This window comes from Brassica oleracea, chromosome C7 (assembly GCF_000695525.1).
Source record: "Brassica oleracea var. oleracea cultivar TO1000 chromosome C7, BOL, whole genome shotgun sequence".
NCBI lineage: Eukaryota > Viridiplantae > Streptophyta > Magnoliopsida > Brassicales > Brassicaceae > Brassica > Brassica oleracea.
The window spans coordinates 47519540-47536123 of record NC_027754.1 but is presented as its reverse complement, the minus strand read 5'-3'; the positions used below and the strand labels follow the sequence as shown (position 1 = coordinate 47536123).

At 34.8% G+C, this 16584-nt stretch overlaps 3 protein-coding genes across 3 annotated transcripts; all 3 read left to right on the top strand.

The window, feature by feature from the left end:
• Positions 1-5129: 5129 nt before the first annotated feature.
• LOC106301777 (lysine-rich arabinogalactan protein 18-like) lies at positions 5130-6315 on the top strand. The gene is made up of 2 exons (XM_013738250.1): positions 5130-5757; positions 5986-6315. Exons 1-2 carry the CDS (start codon positions 5233-5235, stop codon positions 6070-6072), a joined length of 612 nt encoding a protein of 203 aa, XP_013593704.1. The 5' UTR covers positions 5130-5232; the 3' UTR covers positions 6073-6315.
• Positions 6316-9881: 3566 nt separating this feature from the next.
• Positions 9882-12445, top strand: LOC106306700 (cytochrome P450 81D11-like). The gene is made up of 3 exons (XM_013743415.1): positions 9882-10456; positions 10867-11250; positions 11609-12445. The coding sequence occupies exons 1-3, from the start codon at positions 9959-9961 to the stop codon at positions 12221-12223; spliced, it is 1497 nt and encodes a 498-aa protein (XP_013598869.1). The 5' UTR covers positions 9882-9958; the 3' UTR covers positions 12224-12445.
• A 569-nt stretch (positions 12446-13014) lies between these two features.
• Positions 13015-16115, top strand: LOC106307124 (cytochrome P450 81D11-like). Its single transcript, XM_013743998.1, has 3 exons — positions 13015-13625; positions 14940-15314; positions 15398-16115. Exons 1-3 carry the CDS (start codon positions 13047-13049, stop codon positions 15998-16000), a joined length of 1557 nt encoding a protein of 518 aa, XP_013599452.1. The 5' UTR covers positions 13015-13046; the 3' UTR covers positions 16001-16115.
• Positions 16116-16584: the final 469 nt, after the last annotated feature.

Sequence of the window (16584 nt, the reverse complement as noted above, 5' to 3'; positions counted from 1 at the left end):
AACCATTCTTCTCCATTAACTAGTTAAAATAAAAGGTAGACAAGAGCAAAAAAATAATACATTATTACTGTTTTATCAAATTTTGTGGTTAAAGAAAATCAACGAATTAAACAATACTTACGTTTCTTACAATTGTGCAGTCACAAATCTTGTGGCAATGCAAGATTCAGATGATGAGATTGAGGATAGTGTAGGAGAGACGAAGAGAAGACAAGACAAAGATAAAACGTTTGCGTTTCTTTTTCTTTTGGAGAAACTATTAACAAACTACGGCTATTAACTATCAATCAAGGATTAGTTTATAAGAAAACCCTAATCAAATTTTAAATTGTATCAGAACCGGGTTTTAGTGTTGACCCGGGTCACCGGTTTTTCCGGTTTTGAACCGAGTTTGCCGGTTTTTATCCAATCCGAGTTTTGAACCGAACCGGACTCGGCTTACTTAACGAGTCACGGTCGAACCGGTCCGACCGGCCGGTCCGGTCCGGTTTTCAAAACCTTGACTAAAGCTCTCAATATGTTTCTCTCAGATCATGTGGAACACCTCTCCATTAGACCTATATTTATATGAAAGACAATTCCCTTTAACATGTGGGATATGGAAAACACAAACCTAACCTAAATAGAAACTTCATTTTCCTATTTCTAGGTTTCCTTATTGTGTTTATCTTAACATATTAAACATCTAATAATATGTTAAGTTTCCACAAGTTTGGAATTATCCAAACAACCAGCACATCAAGAGAACTTGTGTTTTAGTCATAGAATATTCGTGCTTGTGATATATGTCTCTATGTATTTGAAAATAAACAAACATACAAAAACTTTGATAGGGTTTTTATATTCTGAAATTGATCTTGGTCACGTTTGTCAAAGTTTTTAAGAAAGTCAACGAACGGACCACTCGGTTGGGTTTTCTCGACCACCGACACGCCACGCCGCTCCCGAAGTTTCTATCTTCTTTTTTACTTTGGAACACGTTTTTTTGTTAAACGTTTTGGAACACTTGTAAATAAATAATGCCTAACGTTACTCTTAAGAATAGCAAGACCGAAACGTGTCTTGTTTTGCCTAGTCTGGGGAAAATAATGTAGAGAAAACGTTGTGAATGTATTTTTTCAATATTCCACATTAGTCACTGGAACACGTATGGAACAAAGTGAAAAAATAAATCAAAATCTTAACTTCTAAGCAATACATTTCGTCACTAGTTCGACGGGTTGATTCTATTTCCACTACTGCATGCCTAACTCCGATCTATTGAGTACTACTACTCATGGTGGATGATGAGAATTTCTTGAAAAGCTCTTGAAAGAGAGTGTTAGTTGTTATAGCAGTCATAGTGAGCTGTAAAAAATTTAGTATTCAAGAAAAAAAATATTTTAGACCAGAAAAAATAAGAAGATAAGACAATTACAAAAGTGTTATATTTAGTGAAGTCTCGTTAATTGCGCAGGAAATCAACAAAATTACAGCTAAGGTAGATATGTATCCGTGTGGGCACCAATCCAAATTCAATCAATCAATCAACCAGTTGTCTCTCATTCTGTATCCTTCCAAACAAAAATTCTTTTCCTTTTACGTAACATTTTATTTTGCATTTGAATTTAAATATATTTTTTATTATTGACATTATAATTCATTCAACTATAATCCCACATGTGATGATGTTTCCACATTATACTAATTCGATGCACCTAAATATTTGTAATCTCGACTAAAATGTACATTAAAATTCATTGAACTATAATAATCTCATATCTTTCCACACCATACTAATCCAATGCATCTAACCCTCAATCTCAGCTACAATATAATTTATTACTCCCTCCGTTTTTTTAATATAAGTCGTTTTATAATTATGCGCATAAATTAAAAAAAAATATTAATTTTTTTATATTTTCTAAACAAAAACATCATTAATTATTTACCTGACCACAAATTAATCAATAATAAAATAAAAGTTATATTATCATTGGTCATATAACATTAAGTGTTAATAAATTTTACATAGAAAACCGAAAACGATATAATTTGAAACATAAATTATTTCTAAAACGACTTATATTAAAAACGGAAAGAGTAGTTTATAATCTAGTATGTGATGATATTTTCACAAAACTAATCAAATGCATCCATAATTTTAATCTCACCTACAATGTATTTTCTTTCTGTTCTCTAAACTTATAGTTTATAGAAACAAAAAAAATGATATTTGGAAATTTATAAACTATCATACAGTCTACAACACAAATGTAGTGAAAATCAAACAATTATAAACTAGATGAGCAGCATTGGGTCATCAACTTCAAATCTATATATATAAAGTAGACTTTGTTCTCTTCTTATGACATGTGGAACAGGAGTTTGTTGACATGTGGAAGAGGGGTTTGTTGACATGTGTCCACATGTTTTTTCTTTTTGTATTTTAAATCTTTTTTCTTTTAGATTATTACAATTTCTCTCATCACTTTCAAATTGTGCATTATCTAATCATTCTCAAATTAAGTATCATTATTGTTTGAGAATCTATTTTATTGGTCACTAAAATTTAAAAAATAAGTAAAATAATATAAATATATTTTAAATATTTAATTTATTCACAACAAAAAATAACATAAACTTTCATCATTTTATTATTTTTACTATTTTCTATTATTCTTTTATAAATTATATATTTATTTTACTATTAGAGTTATAAAATAACCAAACTAAAAATAAGAAACTAGAGCACAACACAAAATTTAAACCTAAAACCTCCATTATCACAGGGAAAACAAAATGGCATAGTAACACTAATTCAATAGAGGTCAAGAGCTGAAAGAAGATCAAGAACGAAGACTAACTTACCTCATTGTACCATAAAGTGTCTTGGCCAGAACAAGTAAAAATATAAAAAAAAAGATAGAAAGATAAAATCTAAAACAAAGCAATCCCCAAAACAAAAATAAGTGCGATCAAGCACCAACACAAAGAACCAAGAAAACGGATCAGAGGGAGAATAATAATCGGAAGGTCAAAGTCACCAAGAAGCAGAAAGATACATGCCTACAGTACTAGAAGCACAACCACTAGCAAAAAGGTAAAAAAACACCTCACAAACTAAACAAGAACAGACAAGGCGCCCATGCAAGTGAAGAAACACAAAGCTCTGGATAGAAGGGACCAAAGCTCTAAGAAACTAACTCCGCACACCTATACCAAAGGAAACATGGGAAGAAGAGAAACAACATGAAGAATGGATAATATAAACCAACCACCGCGAAATCAGAGAATAAGCTTGAGACCAGAAATAACCTTCAAAGCCCACATAGCATACACACGAACGAAAACATTATCCAAACCTGGAGTGATAAGCATGGTGAAAGGGAGAGCTACAAGAGATGCGAGCAGCGATGAAAGCTGCAACGAGATGAGAAAACAGAGAGGGAAAGGGAGACAAAACAAAATCAACAAACTGTGGAGTTGTCCTCGAGCTATGAAAGAGAGCATAGAAGTCAGATCCCCAAAAACTAGATCTTGAAAACCAAGACGAGCAAGGACTATTGACGGTAAGCCAACGACGAGGAAGACAACATCAAACACGACTAAAATCTGACCTAACCCAAAGAGATGCAGTTCCTAACATCAACTGAAATCTAAGGAAGAAGAGGAGCAACCAATATTAACTGGAAAAGCGTACAACGTTGTGAGAAACAACCACACAACTGGGAACTCATAAAGTCGATTTACAACAAATTCCGTATAATCTCACCGACGAAGAAGGCGAGGGAGAACAAGAGCAGGAGGTGAGTCTTTTTCCGGTGATGGTGAGAAGCGCCGCACACTAGAAAGGTAAACGAAAAACAGAGATGGTGACGGCTCAAGGTCAAAATATGGGGAGAGGAAAAACACATCTTAAAAGTTATAAGGTTCAAAAATATGAAAAAAATAAAATGCAATTTTGACGTTGAAACCATTAATCTTAAAATCGACAAATGCCTAAATGCAAAGTTATTGAAATTCAATATGCTTTTAAATTATATGCTCAATTCACTACTAACAAGTATTATACACACAACAATATATTACTGGAAAAAAAAACACACAAAATACATTAACCTATCACCTACTACTACATAACACACTAAAAACACTAAATAATATTCTTAACAAATAAAAACGACCACAAAATTACATTATCCAAAAAGTCATACTCTTAATAACAATAAAATAAAATAATTGTGGATTATCTAATATTTTTCGCACTAACTATTATTATATGAAGTTTGATAATCTATATTATTGTACACTAAAATTCAAGATGAATAAAGAAATAAATAAAATAATAGAAATATATTTTAAATATTTAATTTATTCACAACTAATGATAACTTAAATTTTTATTATTTTATTATTTTTACTATTTTATATTATTTTATTTACAAATTATATATTTATTTTATTCTAGAGTGAATTTTTTTAGTAAACTTATGACATAAAATACAAAACATAGGTATTGTGATATTGTAACTAATAATTGCTAGCTTTTGGACGAAACAAATACTAAAAAACCATATTGATATATCATATTATATTATTAACAATCCATTCCTCGGTTTGCATTATATTTACATTTGACTTATTTTAAAAAATAATATTATTTAAATATGATTTAAATATAATAATATCAACTTTACAAAACGACCAATTTAGTGAATTCCTAATTGTAGCATTTATTGATAGTATACGATACCACCTTTAATAAAAATGACATTAATATGGCAAAATGGTACACATAAAAATAAAATAAAAACATTTTTCAAATAAAATAATTATCCACAATTCTGCGCGTAGCACGGACACCCCCTAGTCCAATTAATACTCACTTCATTTTGACTACCCCATCTGCACATAAATTTATGCAATAACAAAACAGATAAAAACAATAGAGAAGTTTTAAAAATATTATTTATCAAAACAAATAAAGTAAAAATAATAATAAGAAAAGCTATAAAACAAAGCTAGTGAACCCTACATTAATTGATACAGAATATCATGTTCTGTTCTCAACGGCTACATCTGTCTGTGACCTATTCTTTTAATCGACGGTCTAGATTTCTTCTCATTGTCTATATATTAAACACACACAATTATCTTTCACTAACACAACAATATTGGTTAAAAATCTCCACTCATTCATTTTGATATCTCTCTCTCTCTCTTTTAAATCAAAACCCCAAAAAAAAAACTATGGAACGTAACTCCCTCTTAACGGTTGCATTGCTCTGCATTGTAGTCGCCGGCGTCGGTGGCCAATCTCCTGCCTCCTCTCCAACTAGATCTCCCGCCGCTCCTTCTGCTCCAACTACTCCCCCTGCTAACCCTCCGGCCGCTACTCCTCCCTCCACTCCCATGGCTAAAACGCCGGCTTCCTCACCAGTGGAAGCACCAAAGTCTCCGGCTCCTGTAGTATCGTCTCCACCGCCGACTCCTGTTCCCGAGAGCTCTCCACCGTCTCCTTCACCCAAGGCTTCCGCTCCGGTGAGCTCTCCACCAGCTCCAGCACCAGAAGCACTTACTCCACCGGCTCCAGTAGCCGCTCCGGCCGCTGATGTACCGGCTCCGGCTCCAAAAAAGCATAAGAAGTCCAAGAAGCATCAAGCACCGGCCCCGGCTCCCGAACTTGACAGTCCACCTGCACCACCGACAGAAGCTCCTGGCCCTAGCTCCGACGACGCAAGCTCTCCCGGTCCAGCCACATCCGCCGACGATCAGGTACATTAAGCTTCAAACTAAATTCAAGAACCAAAGTTCGAGTATATACAATGTAGATAATAACAAAGAATACTTAAAGTCTTGTTTTGGTTTATAATCTACAGTTAGATAATTACAATGGTATATTTATTTTTAATTTAGTTCAACAATTTTATTAGAGACATTTCAAACATTTATTTCAGTTTTCGCTAATATTTGTTTTTTATTTGTATGAAATTATTAATGCAGAGCGGAGCAGAGAGCACAAGAATGTTGCGGAATGTAGCGGTGGGAGCGGCTGCAACCGCCTGTGCCGTTCTCGTTATGGTCTTTTAAGTTATTTGTATTTATTTTTTCTCCCTTAGTTCTTTAGTTTGTTCTTTTAACTCTACGATTATCTCTTTCCTTTTCACATTTGAGTAATGAGTATTATTTCATTGATTATACCGTTTGTTTTTATTTTTATTTGTGTGAAAATAATAATTTTTATTTACTGAGAAGAAAATAAAACTCAGATCTGTCAGTGATGAATCTGATGATACTGTTACTTGTTATGACAGATGATTGTTCTTGTTTTAACAGACAATGGTCTTTAGTGATGGGTCCTATTTCTTCACTGAAAAGGACACATACACAATTTGATTCAAGATTAATAATATTGAATTGTGATTTGTGAACTTGCCCTCTCAGTCCACGGAAGAGCATGATCAATCGAAAATTTTTAGGGTAAAGTTATTAGTGAAATATTGTAGAGTAAATTTATTAGTGGAATATAAGAAACCGTCTCTTAATTTTTAATTAATAACCGGTTCTTAATTTTTTTAGTTAATAGTTAAGAAACGAATTCTTATATTTCGCTAAAACCTGCACCGTAAGAACCCTCGATTAATCATGGTGTAATAATGTTAACTCTATGAAAAACAAGCGAACCAGTACCACTGGATAGTAACCCTACCAATAAATGTTTTTTTTTTTGAAAAAACCCTACCAATAAATGTTAGTATGAACGTTTATACTAGTTATTTTTTTTTATTGGTTGAAGAGCTCATACTATGTGATATAAAACAGTAATTGTTAATTTTATTGGCTTTGGCATGTGTAACATGCAGTAGATGAAAACGGGATTCTAAAAATCTATTGTATTTACCAAGGTTACAAACAGTTTGCCTGCTACTATTAGTTATGTGGACGCAGAGACAGATCTAGTAAGGAAGGTGTCGGTTCTTGACTTCATTCACTTGCATCCATTAACGTTTTAATAAGTGTAAATTTGTTAAGCAAATTTCGAATGATTGCAGAGATTAAATGTAATTTCCTTTTTTTGTTCCCATTAACTTAATAAATTGATCAGATTTAAAGATGCCTCCATTCATTAAAGTTTTTTTCAATCAAGTTCTTGTTTTCATATACGTATATACGCACGATTTGGTTTACACGCTAATGTTTTGGTTAGTTTCTTCTGATGGACAATTTATTAAACCAATTAATCTCAAATTTACGATTACTTACCTCTTTAAACTTTCAAAATGGATTAACAGTTGGAGGTACAATTTATGAGAAAATGAAATTGTCAGCTACTAAGTTGGATCTTATGTTTTACTTTAAGGTATAGTTGGTGATATTAATTTGATCCATACCTCATACCTGTCAAGTAATTAACTTGAGTGGCCAAGTTGCTATAAATGAATGTCTTACATTTATTACTGGACAGGTTGTTATAATATACAATGTTGTTTTGTTGTTGTGTATATCTAAGTAGTTAGATTCTTATTTTTGTCTTGTTTCTAAAAGAATTAATTTGTTAAATTTTAAATAGTAAGCATGGCTTGTTAGTCTCTAGCTAAATACAAAAGACTAAGCAATAGTCTAGCTGCTTTTCTTTAATCAGAGTATTTCAAATTAAATTATAAAGTAATATGCGAAATGTGCAATCCTCATGTACATTTCACTATGCTAAGAAGCTCATTTAAACATTTTCAACCAAACAAACTGCAGGATCTCTATAAAACTATCATCATCTTACAGAAATATTGAAGTCCTCGCATAACGTACGTAGTTCTATAGTATATATCAGCTATGGAGAAAATTTCGTATAAAAGAAAATTGTAACTTTTTATTTGTTTTCCGATACTAACTTACAAAAGAGAGGAGGATGAGGAGTACAAGTCATTCCCCGGTGCTTTTATTAAAAGTCTAATTTGAAGAAATGAACTAGATTCGTAGAGAGTACGCAAACGCAAATATAAAGCAAAGATAATTTCAAAAACATAAACAAACGACTAAAGAGAACATCTTTTAGGAAAATGATTTCTGTTGTTGTTGTTGTTTTTGTTATTAAGTTTGTCATTGGATAAATTAGTTACACGGTTGGAAGGTTTTTTGAATCTGAACAAAAGTTTCATTTTCAAATTAAGTTAAGGTGTTATATAAATCTGATAAGTAATTAATATAAACTAGAAAATAATCTAGTTATTATCAATCACAACATTGCCTCGATCTATAATCCAAAACAAAATGTATAATAAATCAAAGGCTAAAAAGATATTTTTATTGTAATTGTTAACCTTTTAGGAAGCGCAAGTTATACTTAAACCAAGGTATAGTGTATGAGATTTCGAGATTCTTGGCTTTGCAAAGACTCAGACCCACCAAGCCAAGCATCTGATTCCTCCAGGCTCCATATCGATACAAATATGCATAAACATACAATTTTTTTTTTTTTCTAACTTATAGACATTATGGGAGGTGTTGACAAAAAAAAAAAAGACATTATGGGAGGTTCAATGGGCTTTCTCGGCAAAGGTTTTGCAATTTTCTTTAACTAGCAATTAACGATTTTATTATATTTAATATCTTTATATATATTTAAATATATTTCCTTCTATTTCTTAGGTAAGAAATGATTTATATATATTTAATAATATTTGGTGTAGGGGTACCACCGACGCAGATGATGAATATGGTGATGGGTTCACTCTACAAACAATTCACCGAAAAAGCTATCAACAACTTCGACGACTTTCACGTTGCTGTTTTAGACATCTTTAAGTAAAGAATTGTCCTCCTAAGTCCTAATCAAATAATACTAGTTCCGTATGAACAGTTGGTACGTATAATAATTGGTCACAGACTCTGGAATTAGTCTTTTTTTTTTATGTACATCTTTTACATAACTATGTTGATCTATGGTAAGTGTAGCAACTTCAACTCGGCCTTACCAGGCCGACACTTCGATTTTCTGACCCCGGACGAATAAAAGGCAAGAAGTTATTTCCTCGACCAAAATCACGCAAAGTAGCTTATAACTAGGCTTGTTTCACACGGTGGAAGGAAGCGAAAGAAAGACGAGGAAGAGAAGAAAAAAGTGTTCATAGAGATGATTTTAAAGAAAGTAAAGCAAAGTAAACTTGATGACGTCACTATGATCACGGGAATAGTAGTATCTCCGCCGGCGGCTATGGCAGCTAAGAGAGCAGGAGAGAATATTCCTCAGTTAAAATTAATCAAACTCATACCTGATGTTCGTCCCTACGGTCACGATTATGGCCATTGTCTCTGCTAAACTCTCAAGGAGAATGTATTTGAAGTAATATATTTACTAAGCAATCTTAACATGGGTTTTTAGTTTTTAGTCAGAAATACATAAACAACATCATGAGTTAGAGTAGATTTGATGATGTTTTTTAATACGAAGAATAAAAACGCAGTGACTCTATCACTCAGTACAAGTCATGGAATCAGCTTCTTGATCACTAAAAGCTATTTTTCTTAACTCCCACGTTCAGAAACCGTTCCACTAAAGGAGCTTGACGTCATTCTTGTCATTCTGAGCTGACGTCACGTCTATCTTCTCGCCGACGCCATTGACTTTTCCAACCGAAGCACTTACTGAACCAACGATCCAAACGCCAACTTCACGATCCTCTGTCCTAGAGGGGATCACATTGGAACATACACTTCTACAAGAATTTTCCCAAGTTTCGTGAAGACCACGAGTTTGACTAGTACAAGATTGAATCCAAATCGAAATCTTCCCTCGTTCCATAATACGACATGTGTTAACAATAATGTGACAATGCAAGAAAAAAGAGTTTGGTCGAGGAGTCAAAAAGTCAAACTAAAATCAAATTAGGCTTCTGTCTTGTCCAGTCTATTTATTTATTAATCCTCACGAAGATTTCAACAAAACCAAAAATCTCTTCAAGGGGAAGAGAAGCAAACAATGGAAACCAAAGCCCTAATTTTCACAGTTCTCTTCGTCGTTCTCACACTCAGATTCTTGATCAGAAAACTCAAGCGACACCCTAACCTCCCTCCCTCTCCGCCATGGTCGTTGCCGGTGATCGGTCACCTCCGCCTCCTCAAACCGCCGATCCACAGAACTTTCCTCTCCATATCTCAATCTCTAGGCGACGCTCCCATCTTCTCCCTCCGCCTCGGTAACCGACTCGTTTTCGTTAACTCCTCACACTCCATCGCCGAGGAGTGCTTCACCAAGAACGACGTCGTCCTAGCGAACCGCCCAAACTTCATCCTCGCCAAGCACGTCGCGTATGACTACACAACCGTAATCGCAGCTTCGTACGGAGACCACTGGCGCAACCTCCGCCGCATCGGCTCCCTCGAGATATTCTCCAATCATCGGCTCAACAGCTTCTTGTCTATCCGTAAGGATGAGATCAGGCGGTTGATACTACGTCTCTCCAGAAACTTTTCACAAGTGAGTGAGCTCTGTGTAACTTCATCATCGAGTTTAGTTTGGTTTCAGATCAGTTCTTTTAAGTGTTTGGTTTGATTCTAATAAAAATATTAGAAACTTGCTAATATTTTTTTAAAAAAGATTCGGTTTAGTTTGGTTCTGTTTAGTTTTTTTTTCAAATAATTTCTGGATAATTTGAATAAAAATATTTGGTAGTTGAAATTGTTTGGTTTAAAATATTTATTAATTTAGGTTATATCATATAATTCAAATAGAACTATTTGGATTGGCCACTCTAATTTTGTTAATATTAAAATATTAAGAAACATAATTTTCAGTTAGGTGTGAGCTCTGAATCTAGTTTCATCATTGCGTTATTGGGCTGTGTTATCGATTTAACATAAAGATATATAATAAATTTTATTATGTAGGAATATGCGAAGGTGGAGATGAAGTCAATGTTATCAGACTTAACATTCAACAATATCATCAGAATGGTGGCTGGAAAACGTTACTACGGCGACGGTGTTGAGGAGGATCCAGAGGCTAAAAGAGTCAGGCAGCTTATTGCGGATGTGGTGGCTCTAGCTGGCGCTGGAAACGCTGTTGATTACTTACCGTTCTTGCGTTGGGTTTCAGATTACGAGAAACGTGCCATGAAGCTGGCGAGTAGATTGGACGAGTTCTTGCAAGGGTTGGTCGATGAGAAACGAGACGCTAAGGAGAAGGGCAACACGATGGTCGATCACTTGCTTTCTCTGCAAGAAACGCAGCCTGATTACTTCACTGATCGCATCATCAAAGGAAACATGGTTGTAAGTATCCCAAAACTTGCTACTGTAACTAGGGATTTTGTAGAAAATTATTAGTACATATGCGAAAAGTAATTTTCGAGATATAGTTATAGACGATAACTAGGAGCATGTATAAAACCGTTCGGATTAATCAGGCTAGTCAGTAACAAATTATTTATTTATATGTTATATATTTTAGATTTAGGCTATAATTAAGTTTTTTAACACAACTTATATTATATGTTTTAAGTTTTTTTTTGTGTTGGTAAAAAACATAAAAATGAGTTTGGTTGACTCAGCTCGTTAAATAATTTTGTCACATTTTGTTTTGGTATGGAACTCGTAAGTTTAGTCGTGTATGTGTGTAATTTGCATGCAGGCCTTGATACTAGCGGGGACTGATACATCAGCGGTGACATTAGAATGGGCTTTGTCGAACTTGTTGAACCATCCGGATGTATTGAAAAAGGCGAGAGATGAGATTGATTGTAAGGTGGGTTTAGACAGGCTTATAGACGAGTCAGACGTCTCCAATCTGCCGTATCTTCAGAACATTGTGTCTGAGACGTTACGCCTGTACCCTTCCGTCCCCATGCTGCTTCCTCACGTGGCCTCGGAAGATTGTAAAGTAGGGGCATACGACATGCCTAGTGGGACGATACTATTGACCAACGCATGGGCTATACACAGAGATCCACAGCTATGGGAGGACCCCACGAGTTTTAAGCCAGAGAGGTTCGAGAAAGAAGGAGAATCGCAGAAGCTAATGCCGTTTGGGTTAGGAAGAAGAGCGTGTCCTGGTTCAGGACTGGCTCATCGGCTAATAAACCTGACTCTTGGGTCATTGATTCAGTGTTTGGAATGGGAGAGGATTGGAGAAGAGAAAGTGGATATGAGTGAAGGCAAAGGTGGTACAATGCCTAAAGCCAAGCCTCTGGAAGCCATGTGCAGAGCGCGTGCCTCTGTTGGTAAAATCTTCCACGAGGGAGCTTGATTTTAGACATTCTGTAAGGATCCCTTAGTAAAAACAATAAATAACTCGACTGTAAATTTCCGACAATGTTGATGGTTGTTAACGTGTTACGGTCTGAAGATTGAGTTTGTGAAGTTTTGAAATTAGTTATATGTTTATGAACATATAAATAAATCTACTGTAAATTTCCGACAATGTTAGAATGTGTCGGTCTGTTCAATCCAAGATTGAGTTTGTGATGTATTTTAAACCCCACGTCTAAGACTATCTAAGTATTCTCTATCAATGAAGAAGATACTGAATTCGAGCCACATCTTCTTCTTCTGTTGTAATCTCAAATCCTAGAGGAAGGAAGACGCAAAATTAAAACATGCCATGAGGCACTATGCTATTGGTGAAGCTGTGGGCTACACACAGATTTCCTCAGCTGTGGAATGATCCCGCGACTTTCAAGCCGGATAGGTTTGCCTCAACGTTTCTTTGAAGGTAAAATCTTCCACTAACCAGCTTGAGTTTTTGAAAAAAGTGTCGACCCGCCGTGGCTTAGCGGATCGGGTTGACCCGCCAACCTAAGCCTAGCTAACGCCATAATATACCATACAAAAATTAATTAATTACAAAATTTATAAAATCATAAGTCACATAGATTTGGAAATCACAACAATCTACTCACCAGGTGGTAGTAAGCATAGTATATACGCCACGCCCTATTTTAAATGGGGTGAGTTATCGCTATATCTCTACGTGTCTTTTACCCACCAGTAAATAATACAATATTATAATTACATATTATATGGTTTTTCTTGGTTGACGTGAACAGATAGATGACCACACCACGTTTGTCATGTTCAAGAATCATCAAGACACCAAATACAAAAGAAAGTCTTGGAGAAAAGAAGAACAAACCAACAAACAAACAAAAATGGACCTCTTCCAAATTTTAATTCTCTCTTCTCTCTTTCTCCTTATCTCCACCAGATTTTTGCTCACAAGATCCAACCGAAAACTAAAACTTCCACCGTCTCCGGCGATATCCTTACCGGTGCTCGGCCACCTCCACCTCTTCAAGACCCCACTCCACCGATGGTTCCTTACCCTCTCCAAATCCATAGGAAATGCTCCGATCTTCCACCTACGCCTCGGAAACCGTCTTGTTTATGTCGTCACCTCACGTTCCATAGCCGAAGAATGTTTCACCGAGAACGACGTTGTTCTCGCGAACCGTCCCAAGTTCATCGTCAGCAAACACGTCGGCTACGACGCCACTCATTTACTCTCGGCACCTTACGGTGATCACTGGAGGAATCTCCGCCGCATCGCCGCCGTAGAGCTACTCTCGACTCAGAGACTTAATTCGTTTTTGTATATCCGTAAGGACGAGATCCGACGGCTCATCTCACGTCTTTCTCGAGACTCCTTCCACGTACAACTTCCTCTTTCTATATTAATTTTTATACTTTACTGATTAGTGATAATATTTTTATTTCTTCCTGAGACAACCTTTAGTGATAAGTAGGGCCCCCGACTTTTATCCGAAATCTCGATCCGGATGGAGGCCGAATCCGAATCCGGATAGTAAAATGTTAGATTCGTCAAAGCCGAATCCGGATATCTTGGTTTTTTAGTCTGGATATCTGGATCCGTAAATTTTATTAATAATTATTTCAAAAATAATAATATTTATATATAAAAACTAATTTTATTTAATGAATTTTCATTTTTATAATACTATATATAAATTTTATGTAAATTTTGTAATATTATACATAGAAATAATTAAAAACATTATATATTTTTTTTTATTTTTAAATTATTGTTAATATTTTATATATATATTAATATTATTATTTTTTATTTTAAGTATCCAAATCCGGATCCGGATATCCGCCGGATATTATAATTTTTAGAAGGATATCCGATACCCGGATATCTGCTACCCTAGATCCGGATAAGGATAGTATAATTACGAATCCACCGGGTAAGGATCCTGATCCGGATATCTTAAAATTGTCCGGATACCCGATCCGTCCCATGCCTAGATAAGTGATAACGTAATACATATATATATATATATATTTTTGTCAACACGTAATACGTATATTTAAATCCACGAATTTCAACAAAATTATTTATTTTATCCAAGTGCCTAGTTCCTTTTTCTAAAATAAATAAAAGTTTTTTCAAGTATTGCGTTGCGTGTATATATAATACTTAGCTTTTTTCTTGTGATCAAATAATACTTAGCTATTTATTTTCGAAAGTCTCATCACTATATACATATTATAGTATATTTATACAGTGCATCACCTATATAGTATATGGTTAACGGTATAAATAAAACATAACCACTATTTTTTTGTTAAATCGTTTCAAACATGTTAAAGCAAGCATCAAAGAATAGTTTAGTATAATACAATGTTTATCTTCAAGTTTTTTTCTAAAATAAATAAAAGTTTTTCCAAGTCTTGCGTTGCGTGTATATATAATACTTACCTTTTTTTATGATGAAATAATACTTAGCTATTTATTTTCGAAAGTCTCATTACTATATACGTATTATAGTATATTTATACAGTGCATCACCTATATAGTATAGTTCACGGCATAAATAAAACATAACCACTATTTTTTTTGTTAAATCGTTTCAAACATGTTAACGCAAGCATAAAAGAATAACATAGTATAACACAATGTTTATCTTTTAAGTTTCCGAGTAACGTTTTAATGGTATTCACAGGGATTTGTGGAGGTGGAGATGAAATCATTATTAGGAAATTTGGCATCCAACAACATCATCAGAATGCTGGCCGGGAAGCGATACTACGGTGAAGAAAACGACGAAGCTAAGTTTGTGAGGCAACTTGTGGCCGAGGTGGTGATCAGCTCCGGTGCAGGGAACCCAGCTGATTATCTTTCGGTTGTACGTTGGTTCACCAATTATGAAAAGCGAATCAAGGATTTGGGGAATAGGTTTGATACGTTTTTACAAAGAATTGTCGACGAGAAACGTGCAGATAAAGAAAAAGGTCAAACTATGATCGATCGCTTGCTTTCTCTCCAAGAAACCCAACCTGATTACTATACGGATGACATCATCAAAGGACTCATACTCGTAAGTTTACTATTAATCAATAGGCAAACTATATATATAGACACAATGTATACATAATGTTTGATAATAATCAATGTACGCAGAGTCTAACAATTGGAGGGACAGATACCACAGCGGTGACACTAGAATGGGCTATGTCAAATCTGTTGAACTATCCAGAAGTACTTAGAAAGGCCAGAAATGAAATTGATGACAAAATCGGTTTTGACCGGTTAGTAGACGAGCCGGACATTGTCAAACTTCCTTATCTCCAAAACATTGTGTCGGAAACATTACGTTTGTATCCTGCGGTTCCGCTACTACTACCTCATTTGTCGTCGAATGATTGTAAAGTGGCGGGATATGATGTCCCACGTGGTACGATGGTGTTGACTAACGTGTGGGCTATGCAAAGAGATCCAACTTTATGGGAAGCTGCGGAGATGTTCAAGCCAGAAAGATTTGACAAAGCAGGAGAGGCAGATAAGCTATTGCCATTTGGGATGGGACGAAGAGCTTGTCCTGGAGCTGGACTTGCTCAACGGTTAGTGAGTCTGGTTCTTGGAACTTTGGTTCAGTGTTTCGAGTGGGAAAGGGTCGGTGATGAACTTGTGGACATGACCGAAGACAAAGGAGCCACATTGCCTAAACTAGTGCCGTTGAGAACCATGTGCAAAGCACGTCCCATTGTTGCTAAACTGATATAATGCTTGTCTTATAAGATACACCTTTGTTGTTGTTTTTTAAAAAATGTGTGTGTTTGAATAACAACTTTTTATGTGAATATTTTAAACTTTACAGTCTTGCTTAGTACCGGCTAAATAGGATGGGTCTAAATAAACGTCATAGAAGCACTATTATTAATAGTTCCCCATTAGTTTTTATATTCAAAATAGTAATAAAATTAGAGAATATGAAAATTATATTTAAATATTCTCATAAGGAACTTTCAGAAGATCTTGGAAATATTTTTGCTATATATCGTTTTTCATTGACATATTTTATTTTAAATTAACATTTAGTTACAACAAATAATTTAAAAATATTTATATAATATCAAGGAAAACAAATAACAAGTAAGTTGCATATCAAAAGTGGGCCAGCAGATGGAGATACGCATCGAGAGAGATCCAAAAAGTCCAAAAGAAACTAACTGGTCACGATTGACAATTGACAATTCGACTAATTGGACCCATACTTTGATGTAATACGTATTGCTAGCTTGTCTTTGCTCCCCTACAAGGGTGAGCAAAGGTTCAAAATAAACTCAATTTGAAATATAGTTAAAATC

What these genes read in the sequence shown, in the direction of transcription:
- LOC106301777 (XM_013738250.1), top strand. Translation starts at nt 5,233, where the DNA reads ATGGAACGTAACTCCCTCTTAACGGTTGCATTGCTCTGCATTGTAGTC. An exon ending in CCACATCCGCCGACGATCAG is followed by an intron (nt 5,758 to 5,985) that starts GTACATTAAGCT and finishes TTATTAATGCAG; the next exon opens with AGCGGAGCAGAGAGCACAAG.
- LOC106306700 (XM_013743415.1), top strand. Translation starts at nt 9,959, where the DNA reads ATGGAAACCAAAGCCCTAATTTTCACAGTTCTCTTCGTCGTTCTCACA. An exon ending in TCTCCAGAAACTTTTCACAA is followed by an intron (nt 10,457 to 10,866) that starts GTGAGTGAGCTC and finishes TTTATTATGTAG; the next exon opens with GAATATGCGAAGGTGGAGAT. An exon ending in TCATCAAAGGAAACATGGTT is followed by an intron (nt 11,251 to 11,608) that starts GTAAGTATCCCA and finishes ATTTGCATGCAG; the next exon opens with GCCTTGATACTAGCGGGGAC.
- LOC106307124 (XM_013743998.1), top strand. Translation starts at nt 13,047, where the DNA reads ATGTTCAAGAATCATCAAGACACCAAATACAAAAGAAAGTCTTGGAGA. An exon ending in TTTCTCGAGACTCCTTCCAC is followed by an intron (nt 13,626 to 14,939) that starts GTACAACTTCCT and finishes TGGTATTCACAG; the next exon opens with GGATTTGTGGAGGTGGAGAT. An exon ending in TCATCAAAGGACTCATACTC is followed by an intron (nt 15,315 to 15,397) that starts GTAAGTTTACTA and finishes CAATGTACGCAG; the next exon opens with AGTCTAACAATTGGAGGGAC.